We start from the raw sequence: 12,122 nt of genomic DNA on the forward strand, positions 1-12,122 counted from the left end.
TGTAAAATTTTGTTTCAGCCGGGATGAAGGCATATATAGTTTATAAAATGACCAATTTGGCCTAGCCTTAGCAAGATCTACACTCGTGGCAGCTTACAAAATATTTTAACAACCCGAACAATTGTCCACCACCTCGATTCCAAGTTCATTATTCATTTAATGAACTTGCCATTAAAATATCTTTTAAAACCACGAAGTTGACTTCATCGTAGCGTAACTGTGACCTTCCCTGAACGATTGAGTGCCACGCCCCCCCCCCCTGGCGCGCCATCTACGACGAACGAAGGAAGATTACGCTGCAGCGCGATGGTACTACGATAAGCGAAACACGGCATTACTGATACGGTCAGCTGCAGCGTACCAGCGTAAAATGCTGTCCTTTAAATCTGACGTCATCGATTGTTTTGATTCTGACAGTCTGGTTCTAACCCGCGAAGCTCAACTACGTAGTATTGCGTTGACAAAACATTGAGGTACCAGACATAGTGGAGGGAGATTTCGCGCATTTACGTTTTTTAGTCCTTTTGGAGCAGACGATTTCCTAGATAAAGTTTGGTTGTCATACAATAATCAATATACTAAAAAGGTAGGCAGTTTCGTATTCAACATGTGTAGTGTCCCGTTAACTTTGATAGATTCGGAGCGAGTATTTGGTTGTTTTTAAAATTAGTTAACAGTCACTGCGTGATGTGGTGGTACGCGACTTGACCGACGACACTAAACCGATTGCCACTTTCCAATACAAGGCCACGTACGTGGGTTACCCAAAATAAGTTTATGCTTAAAAGTTAAAATGCTGTTGTAATAAAGAAAGGATTAAAGATTGTGCTAAATTTTGGTTTGGTTATACTAACTAAGCAACATGCTAACCCTAAGCAACTTACTGCTGTGTCAGATTTGGTACTATTTAAACTCATCAACATGTAAAATTAAGCTTATTTTCAAATTAAAAGATCGCTATTTCAGTATTTTAACACCTTTCCCTGCTTATTGAATGACACACATACATATAACAACATACATTATGGCATATACTAGCTTTTTAATACATCATACTGGGCCCTGTGGCCAAAGGATCGGCTATCGAAAGAGTGGAGCATTAATTAAAAGTTTACTTTTATTAAAGTGTCTTGCTTTATTAGGGACCCCCTTTTTACTTGCAAATACAGCTAGCTTTTGGTCTGCTCATTCATGATGGTAAATGCAGTTAAACCCAGTAACTGGGGGTTGTACTCCTTTTAAAAAGTTGACACCTACGAACCACAGAAGTTTTTTTTTTAAAGTACAGCACCGCAATACAAACAGCTAAGAAATTGTTCAAACATAAATACGAGTCATTGTATAAAATGTAAAATAACCACATACATTTGGTATCTTTACCTCGGCAGCATCAACATACAAAGACGCTCTCATGACGATTCAAGATGGGGCGAATCTTTCTGGATCACATGGGAGGTTCACGCCTCTTCTCCTGCGCCAACTGCGATAGCAACCTCACCAACAGGACTGAGCTCATCTCCACCCGGTTCACCGGATCAACTGGGCGAGCGTACCTATTCAACAAGGTGGTCAATCTGTCCTACAGCGACGTCCAGGATCGCATGATGATCACCGGCCGCCACATGGTCCGCGATGTCTTCTGTAAAAACTGTGACACCAAGCTGGGTTGGATGTATGAGTTTGCCACGGAGGACAACCAGCGGTACAAGGAGGGACGTATTATTCTGGAGAGGGCGCTCATCATTGAGAGTGACGGATTCGAGGAGCGGGGCGTTGGGACTGATAATTAAGCCGGACATGGGTCATGATGGATTCTTGTCAACTTAAGTTTGAGATCTCGAGTGGTGTATAGTACAGTTTTATAAGCTTTCAAGACAAACTAGCACAGAGAATGGGGACAGGGGTGGTTGGTTATGGTTTGTGTTTTTTGCCACATTTTGTTTTAAAAGAGAAGCAATTAATAAAGCTTCTTCTAATTAACGGCATGTTCAAATCCTGTAGTTAGCAGAGTGGGTACTGCAAACATTTAGTACAGTTTAAAGTGTATCTTATTTCTAAATGTTGGAAAGCAAAATAAGAGACTTTGATTTAGATTTCACCCTTGCACTGATGTGTAGTTGTAAGCATTTTTAAATGCTTTTCCAAGTCAATCCACAAGATGCTTTTGTTAGTTTTCAACCCACAAAGCTTGTACAACTCGTATAATTATAGCAGCTGATACCGCAAAAGTTTTAAGTGATGTAATAAATCCATTAGGGATAACAAAATTATATTTTGATTTAACACCAACACTGATTTGTGAAACGCATTGTATACAGAAATACTGGCTGCTCCAGTTGATTGCATCAGGATCTGCATTTCTACAATTGACCTATTTTGCACAACTTTTTTATGTTTCAAGTGAAAGATGGAAACCCTACAGACTTTATATGATTCTTAGTCCGATTGTAAGCAGTAGTATAATGGTTGAGTTTTAAATTTAGCCTGAAGGAATAGAACATTCTTTTTAAGTGAAATTTTCCTCACAAAAAATTTTTCTTTTTAAGGTTGAAAGACAAATTTGTCAAGAGTTTGTTGATGTTCATTATCCTGGCATTGAGCCAAGTTCAAATTTAAATGTTTGCTGTTTGGGCACATATAAAAGTTGCTTTGTCAATCTTTGAAAGGTTCTGGACCCATGGATCTGCTTCACGCAGAATTCAGTACTTAAAGCGCCCTTTAAACACTGGGATTTTGTGAGTCGTAAGCGCAGAATTCTGCGGTAATCAAAGCCATGAAATTGGACCCAGATCTTATGCAGCAAAACTTTACGCAAGCGTTGGGTTTTCAATTGTTGTGTAAATACAGATTGTAAATACAAATGAATTGCTACTATTTTGTTAGGTGGTGGGTGGTAGGCTTGTGATGTAAATAATACTCTGTTCATGTTAAATTCTATCGGAATTAGAGATAACCTTTTAAAGAAATCAAAATAATAATAAATTTAGTTGTTATTTGAACATATATTTAATTGTCGTATCAAGTTTACGATTCAAACATTGAATTTACTTTGCTTAGTGAAAGAATAGTTTTATGTTTGTTTAAGTTTTGTGTAAAAAAACAAAAACAAATGATGCCTCACTTTCAAACTAGGATCTAATTGTGATGTTATTCATAAAGATCTATGAAATACTTATTTCATGCTTAGTTTGTAAGTGTAACTATGTCTTGAATTAAAACATGGGCATCATACCAATATCCAAACATTGGTTACATGCACACAAACTCAATACAGGAATGTCATCCTGTGTTATATACTGATAAAAAGATCATACTAAAATGGAGTTTACTAATGTCACATTGTTTGGCATTTACTGTATGTACATATGTAAATGAGTTGACTTTACAAACATGAACCCCAGATCAAAACTGGTGTATTGTACTTTGATAATTATACAACGCACTCTGATAATTGTACATCGCACTCTGACAAACGAACCAACGCAACAGAAAATGCAAAAATAAACTGTTTTGATTATCTTCATTGGATCCATCCACTTTTCCCGCTTATGCACAAAAACAATAAAAATGTTGAAAAGAAAAAAAGGTAAAGAAAAACTGAGAAGGCATCTGGATGAGTTTGCAACTTTACGAAGTAGGATAACTGACAACTTCTGGACAACTATATATTATCGGAAAGCTTACTCAGTTATCCTAGTAAAGATTTGTCTGAAACATTTTCTGTGTTAAATTTTGAACAGGTTGAATTTTAAAAACATCTTGTTATGTTAAAATATTTCTCCAGATCGAAAAGCAGATTTAACATTTGCTGATGTAATTTTGTTTAAAGAAGTAAGCAACCTGTTTGGAACCCATACACTAATATCATACCAACTGGCCAATCTTTAATTTTTAAAAGTTAACTTCCAAGCAAAAATGCAAGTATTTGGAAACAAAATTGATGTTTGCTGTTTTTTTTTCTTTAAGCATTGTTTGCAAATACAAGTATCTAATTTTACAGTTAGTCCTGCTGTAAATAAGTTAGCAAGACGAGGAATTTGGCATGTACATTTGCTTTGCTAATAAAGAGTATAAAGTACACAATGTGTTCTAGTGTGTTCTTAATGTAGTTGACAAGACCTATAAATCTAAGACAAATGTTATAAACTGAGACTTGGGAGGATTTAGACCAAGAAGGAGGAAACAACTCTGGTTGGTAGAATTAACACCAACAAAAGTGTTAAAAAGGCATTCTGTTTCGTTGATCTAATCGAAAAGGGGGTGGGGGGGCTGTTTGACTACAATGACGACTATATTGTATCAACAAATTCCTATTATTACCATCAGGTTTTCTCATATCAATAGAACTGAAATTAGAAGCTAAATTATTAAGGAAAATGACCAAGTCAGCAGCACGATTTATAATTTTCCATAAAACCCCCCAAAACAAACAAACCAACCAACATAAAAATAAACAAGCAAACACAAAATACTTCTAATGATAATAACACAAAACAACTTAACATTTACCAATAAAGTCTACTTTAATATAACCCAGGGCGGATCAAGGGGTGGCCAACTGGGGCTATATGACCCCCCACCCCCGAACCCCACGCCTAAAAGGCTTTGCACTCCATCAGCGCTTGCATACTCCATCTAGGACAGATTTTGCCCCAAACAAATTTTGGTCTGGATCTGCCCTTGAATGCTATTATGGTTTTCATAAGTGGACCATCAGATTGCCACGATACACCCTGCCAGAAACAGCCAGTGGGGAAAAACAGACAGGGCAGAGATGGGCAATTTGCATCACTTTGTACCTCGTTCACCATTATAGCATAAGACGGGCAAGAAAAGTCCATAGACAACGACCTTTGTGACATGGTGCGATATTATAGCTAAATATGGGAAGCAGAACTGCTATATTTTTCCGTATTCCACGAGCGCGCTTGTGATAACGAATTCTTCAAACAAATGCATGAGACGATCAGCATGCAACGCAAACACGCCACTTTGAATTTATATGAACTCCTTGTTGCTATGGATCGACCAATCAAAACCAAATATTCACGCCTAATTGAAGATAATATATTATGCATTGTTGTCATCCAACCGCCATCTTGGAGGTAAAATGATGACGAAACAATACAAAAAACCCACAGATCTGTATTCGCTGCGCACAGGTTTGGCTAATAAACGGTCACTTTTTTACCTCTAGGTGAGGGCGTCCTACTCTTATGACATCATGTGCATAAGGTATACACATTAGATCAGAAACTATTCTCACCTGAAGGATTCCTTATCAATACCCAGTTTCTTAAGATCTTTGTTTCCCTCTAAGGAAAGATATCTGATCTCACACTGAGGCAGAGCGGTCCCAAGGGTTTTCAGTATGCTGTCCATGTCTTTGATGCCAGGCAAGTCACACAGGAAGAGATGCTTGAGGTTTCTGTCAAGAAAACAACCAATTGTCACCCCTGAATTATTATTTAATCTTTCTGGTAATAGAATCAAAGGACCCTAGCAAACCGAAGCAACTAGAACTGTGACCCGTAGGCCTGAAGATATAGCCGTTCAGAGAAGATGTTGAATTTAGCAATATCACTAAAAGTTATTGTTTCAGGTAATGAAACCAAGGATGCCTCTTAAGTGAACTTAATTACTGCAACTCGCAAGCCTAAGCAAACTTGTAAACACGGGTGCTTGCAATATAATATAATAATAATGACGTCTTCTATAGCGCCGGTATCCACAAAAAGTGCTCATGGCGCTTGCTCCAATAAAAATATTCCCCCTTGGTTGTTCTCCAGCAGTGCAAAAAACAAGAACAAATTCCGATGTCTAGTGAATGTTACTGAAATGTCTTTGAAAAAGATGGGTCTTCAGGGTTGATTTGAAAGTGTTTGTTTGGATGGCTCTGATGGAATGTGGTAGACCGTTCCACACCTTCCCTGCAGCTATCTGGAAAGAGCGGGATCCCCATGAATTACTTCCAGCATGTTCCACAAGACAAAACTTGTCAGCAATATGAACCAGAAACTTTCATGATAAGTGCACTACCAATCCTAGTATACAGGATTACACGTATGGCTTAATGTTCAATCCGGAGGACAAAGCAATTGTAATTAAGCATCTTGCTCAAGAACAAAAGAGCAACAACCACGACTTGAAACACCAGAGCTTGACTCTGATGTCACGGTCTCAGCTACCGGGCGTGCAAAACTATTCAGGTGATGCAACTGAGCATTTCAGCACAATGTAGTCGAGGTCTCAGAAATCTGAGAGTGCTCAACAATCCGGGTGACGTAACGGGGCATATTTAGCACGCTGTAGTTGTTGGCATGGTCTCCAGTAATCTGATCGTATATATCCTGGTGATAAAATAGTCAGACATTGAGGTCGTTCACACGCCGTACTAAAGTTGGTCTAAGTCCACTTAGACCGGTTCGGGTTCAACTTTTGTGCGTGTGAACGCAAATAAAGTTAGACCGGATCGGGTTTAAACCCCAAGACTTAAACCGTCCAGCGAGGCGGTCTAAGTCTAAACCGGTTCGGGTTTATCTTTTAACACTGCGTGTGGACAGAATGACATCCGGTTTTAACTCACAACGGACGACCCATTGTGTGGTTCAATGCACACGCCCGGGACCCGGAGTGCTTGTATACGGTTTCTGTTGCCTCTGATGCTGAAAAGCACCGAGTATTTATGTTACTTTCTTGCCGCTTACCGAGTTGGCGAAACCCTCTCGATCGGTGTATGCAGTTTAACACAGGCCCACGCCCATGATTTATTAAATTCTGAAACAAAATTATATTTTCCTACAATAAATTGAAACTGTTTTCCATGCGTATACTACGAGCGCAGCGAAGAAGCATATTTTGTAATGCTTCTCACATGTAGAGCGCTGCCATCCCATAGTGATCACTCTCTGATATCCCATAGTTACCATCACCGATCCCGTGGATGTGCCTTTCTATTGCCGTCACCGTTACTAGCGTGCTGTACTTTCAATCTAGGAGAATGAACTGCAGTGGGCGCGAGGCTGTATGTAGGGGAAATTCCCTACGCCAGCAATATCACCACGTTGTTGGGAAGTTGGGAAAATACTGCAAAGTACATGTATTTACGTAACTTGCACGTGTGTAGTTGTGTTTATGAACGAATCGGAATAAAAATCGCGGCACCAGCTTTTGAGAGATCGCAACTTCCAATCGATTGAAGTACAAACTAAAAGTATTTATTAAATTGGAAACAGTGGTATAAAACAAAACACAAAAATGAAACGTGTTCTGTTTCATGGAATATGGACAATATTTTGGTGAGTTTTCTCGGCGGTTTGTATCAGTATTTTGTTTGTTTCAAAAAAATAATTTCGAGTCGTGTTCATGTTTGTTTTAAGTACCCATATCCTCCCAACGGTAAAACTGTTACCGCGTTCGATTGGGCCATTTGTATCCAATAATTATGCCCTGTCTGATCATCCAGGGCATGGGGCACTCAGTATCTCGGCATACTCGGTGCGTGAATCTGATGAATAAAACCGGATGTTAGAGCAACGGGGTCGCGTCTACTTTGACCTCTTAAAACCGAAGATAAACCGGATCGGGTTTAACTCTGTGCTGTCTGAACGCAATGGGTTTTTATTTTTACGACCACCCCCCGTTGCTCGTAAAAGTTAGACCGGTTCGGGTCTAAGTTAGTACGCTGTCTGAACATACCCATTACCGCCCCGACAAGTTCTCTCTTTGACCTAAATTTGATCTTTTCTGATTCTTTTGTGTTCAGTCACATTCTGGAGCCCCATCTTTGTTTGGGGCAAGAAAGGGTTAACCAAGCAATAAGAAGCCCAATATATTCCCCAAATTTCTGTTTGTCTCTAAAAAAGGCAGGTTTAATGGTTGTTTGAAAACTTACATCAGTTTGTGTAAGGACACCACTCCAGCATCTGTCACATCACCACAGCTGCTCAACTGTAGTTCTTCTAAGGAGTCTTTGAGAATGTCAAGACGACCCAGGCAAGTGTTCTTAAGGTAGGTGCAGTGATGTAACTTCAATGATCTTAGATGGTTTACACCAACTGTATAAAACATTAGTTTAATAGATAAGAGCAAATAATTTCAAATGTTAAATCTTAAGTCATGATTTCCTCGTCATCACTGCCATTGAATGATGAGTGATGATTTTTGTGACTAAGACGGAACCTAAAAAGTGTTAATGGCGCTGGGCACGTTTGGTAATTGTTAAAGACCAGTATTCTTACCTGGTGTATCCCAACATGCATAAAATAACAAATCTGTGAACATTTTGGCTCAATTGGTCATCGAAGATACAAGAAAAGGATGAATGAAAAAAACCTTGATGCACAAATTTGTGTGCTTTCAGTCGGATACCTAAAAAAGGCTTCAGGCCTGAAGTCTTTCTCAGATGCACACATTTTAATGAGAAATTACCTTTATCAAAAACTACCTTACTTCAGCAGGAATCATTTCTCACAATGGTTTTTCGCACATTTTAAAAAAAATTTTATGCTAATATATTTTGAGTAGTTACCAAATGTGTCCAGTCCCTAGTAGCGAAATACTCACTAAAGTAATCAAAACCAACATGCATGATGGACGAGTCAGTAGCATCGACCTCTTCTATGAAGAACTGCCCTGAAGTGCCTCTGGGCAAGCAATTATAGTCTGTACTCCATTTATCCATATTCTTGAATTTGACAACGGCCCCACAGCGTACCAACCATTCTGCTGCTGCCTGATCTGGCCCAAGCTCTTTAATCCTCGAGTAATCCACCCTAACGAGAGACAAAGAGTAATAACAAGGAAAAATCAAAGGTTTGATTGGTTTGATTGTTTGGTATCTAATAGTTAATTTTTTTATTCATGGTTGGTTATAAGAGCAGGGATGCCACAAGTTTGTATGACAAGGGCTATTCTTGATATATATTGGAGCTTAAAGACTCTGGACACTATTGGTAGTTGTTAAAGACCAGTCTTCTCACTTGGTGTATCTCAACATATGCATAAAATAACAAACCTGTGAAAATTTGAGCTCAATCGGTCGTCAAAGTTGCGCGATACTTAATGAAAGAAAAAAACATCCTTGTCATGGCGAAGTTGTTTGCTTTCAGATGCTTGATTTCGAGACCTCAAATTCTAAATCTGAGGTCTCAAAACTAAATTCGTGGAAAATTAATTCTTTCTCGAAAACTACATTACTTTAGAGGGAGCCGTTTCTCACAATGTTTTATACTATCAACCTCTCCCCATCACTTGTTACCAAGTAAGGTTTTATGCTAATAATTATTTTGAGTAATTACCAATAGTGTCCACTGCCTTTAAGTCATAGGTGAAGCTTCATTCTGCTACAATGCAAGAACTAACATAGAAGAAATAACATAAAGTTACATTTTACAGGATTGTTTAACTTGAACGACTTGCAGTCACAGGTTTTAAATACTGCCCTCACTTGACCAGTCCAGTGCAATGTTGAGCTTTGCTACTTTAGTAGGTAAGGAGACTGCAGCCGATTTCACGAATTGCTAGGATTAATCCTATCTCGAGTTAGGACGAGTAACCCGTCCTGGCTTAGGATTAATCTTAATGTCTGCATGCTACAGTGCAGGGCTGGGACTTGTCCTAAGTGCTAAGATTAATCTTAAGTTAGGAAGAGTTTGGTGAAATCGACGGCTGGTTCCCTCTCTTTATCTGCAAGGATTTTTCAGAACCAGTGATTTCATTGGATACAATGATTTTGGATATGGGTTTTGATTGGTCCGAGCTATAAAACGGGATACTGCCAACAACTGCTAGATAATCCCGCTCTAGTAAATTTGTATTTGTTAAACCCCAAATAATGTACAACTAACTTACTTATTGAATACAAAATTGATCATTCCCCATAGATTCCTTACACCTTGTCTCCCACAATGTTGCATTGTTCTTCTTCTAGTTTGACTGCAGGCCAAACATCTTTTCTGTAATGAAACAACAATATCAATGACTTTTATGCAATAAAAAGTTCACTACCATAACAAAACATGGACATATAGAGTTAAGACGACTGTAGCCCTCCTCCCCAATCGGAGGCAAGCCTCTGGACTGTCAGGCCAGAAATAAGGTAACACTTTATACAGGATCAGAGCCCCATAAATAGTGCCGATACTCCGTACAATCATCATTGAGGGAGTCCGATCAGCACTACATGTATGGGGTCAACTACATCCAGCTACTGTGGCACTGTACTCCTTTCTTTACAAATGTAATTCCCAAAGTTTTGCATGTAAACAAATATTAGGAGTCCGGCGCCCCAGTAACTGGGTCTACCCCTAAGTCTCTCCAAAAACGGTGAAATCATTTTCTGAACAGAAACCCAAGTTTTTATGTTTAGATGTTTCCCTCAGTTGCTCATTTGTTGAGAACACTTAACTAAAAAATGTGCGCGTCCTTTTTGTGTAATTTGATGAAACATTTTGCTCAAAAAATATTGTCTGCCCCATGATGTTGTCGATGAGCAAGCACAATGAGTAGTCTTTAGGTCAATGCAGTATTCTTTGCTAATGCTCACAGCACCACCACAACTGATTGTGAATCACGACAAGCATTAAGAGGTAAAACTGCTCGCTGTAGCAACATGAAAAAGGTTAGCGAATCAGCGCTCAGGATACGGACATCAGTCAACTCATCCAGCGGACAACTCAACAACCTGACAACTCGAATGTTCAGATAACTCGACTGGTCAGACAACACGACAGCTCGACAAGCCATCACTGACGCATCAGTGAGACAACTCTACAGAGTGCCAAGACAAGTCGATGGGTGAATGACTGATCTACACTGTAACTGAAATCACTCGGCATGCTCAGCCTGATCCTGAGTGGACTTGTCTACGGTTGAAGACTGTACCAGCTGTCAAGTTGTCAGAAAGTTGAGTTGCCCGACGGACAGGTGTCTTATTACTTATACTACCATGCTCCCTCATCATGCGATTGCCAGCTCTGAAGTGAAAGTTTTCATGAAATGTACACACACAAAAAGATTTTACCCACTGGAGAGACTTAGTTAGGCGAGGGTGGTTATGTCCGATATTGCTAGCCCCTCTTAGATTATTTTGATAACTTTCTGTATGGCGCCACCACTTGTTCAATATTTTAATCCATAGTTACTATCATATTCATAGTACTACACATGTACTGTACTACTACTATAGTCGATATTGTACTCGTAGTAGACTACTCCCCTATTAAAATATACAAAAAGGGATATAATATCTCAATATTGAGGTAAATGAGATATATTATTTCATACCGAATGAAAAAGTGGTGCCGTGATAACTGATACGGAAACTTTTTCGATTATCTGTACCTTTCCAAATGTTTCATATGATTCCGTTTCATATTTGTTTGCGTACGTTGCGTGTCGTCTGCTGCTGCACAATGAGAAAGTGCAGTGGGCAGTGTTAAGTTATAGTGGGATGGGCCGGGCAGCCATTTCTAAATTTTACTTTTTTTCTAGCAACGCAAACCATGCTCAAACGAGCTGTAAACTTAACAGAAATTGTGAAAAAAGGACATGTAAATAATGCTGGCAAGTATGGTGTTTGTTTCGATTGAACAAATAAGTGAAATAAGTCGGCCATAAGAAGATATTATGGTGTTCATTTTCTGACAACTCAACACAATACTTACCAGAATGGAGGCTGCCATGTTTGGAGTAAACCATTATTATTGCAGGTGAAAGGTTATTGGAACTATACACCAAAACATTATTAAATCCTAAATAATTAAACAATACGTTCAAAGAAAGGTGTTTGACAGGTAATTATTGTAGTCAAGTACACTTTATATGCTATGTTTTTACTTATATATTTTTTTCTTTTTAGTTATTAAAACCTGTTTTGACAAGTACCCCTCCACCGATATGGAGCAGTCTCGAAAGTTTGTTTACTGGACAATCAACAAGAAGAAGAGGGGAGCCGCCGGTTTCTGCTCGACATTTCGATAGTACAGCCTCAGAGCGGTGTTCACTTAATTCCTGGTAATGGTACAACTTAAAATACATCTATGTATTTTTTTAGGGGTAACTAATGAATGGACAAAGCTTATTATAATGGTTACTTTGACCGCCACAAGACATATATACAT

At 38.9% G+C, this 12,122-nt stretch overlaps 3 protein-coding genes across 3 annotated transcripts in view; 1 reads left to right on the top strand and 2 right to left on the bottom strand.

Annotated features, from left to right (window-relative positions):
- LOC139946074 (uncharacterized) overlaps positions 1-1,481 on the bottom strand; it is a 36,135-nt gene extending 34,654 nt beyond the window's left edge. Inside the window, exon 1 of the mRNA XM_071943678.1 lies at positions 1,366-1,481. Within this exon, the coding sequence (XP_071799779.1) occupies positions 1,366-1,367 (2 nt within the window). The 5' untranslated portion in view covers positions 1,368-1,481. The remainder of the gene's footprint in view (positions 1-1,365) is intronic.
- LOC139946083 (protein yippee-like 5) lies at positions 448-4,176 on the top strand. Its single transcript, XM_071943689.1, has 2 exons — positions 448-586; positions 1,389-4,176. Exon 2 carries the CDS (start codon positions 1,425-1,427, stop codon positions 1,788-1,790), a length of 366 nt encoding a protein of 121 aa, XP_071799790.1. The 5' UTR covers positions 448-586; positions 1,389-1,424; the 3' UTR covers positions 1,791-4,176.
- Positions 3,860-11,676, bottom strand: LOC139946065 (ATP synthase subunit s, mitochondrial-like). The gene is made up of 5 exons (XM_071943666.1): positions 11,667-11,676; positions 9,853-9,956; positions 8,566-8,774; positions 7,895-8,057; positions 3,860-5,428 (listed from the first exon to the last, which is right to left on the bottom strand). Exons 2-5 carry the CDS (start codon positions 9,915-9,917, stop codon positions 5,263-5,265), a joined length of 603 nt encoding a protein of 200 aa, XP_071799767.1. The 5' UTR covers positions 9,918-9,956; positions 11,667-11,676; the 3' UTR covers positions 3,860-5,262.
- Positions 11,677-12,122: the final 446 nt, after the last annotated feature.

This window comes from Asterias amurensis, chromosome 1, assembly GCF_032118995.1.
Source record: "Asterias amurensis chromosome 1, ASM3211899v1".
In the NCBI taxonomy this organism is placed as follows: domain Eukaryota; kingdom Metazoa; phylum Echinodermata; class Asteroidea; order Forcipulatida; family Asteriidae; genus Asterias; species Asterias amurensis.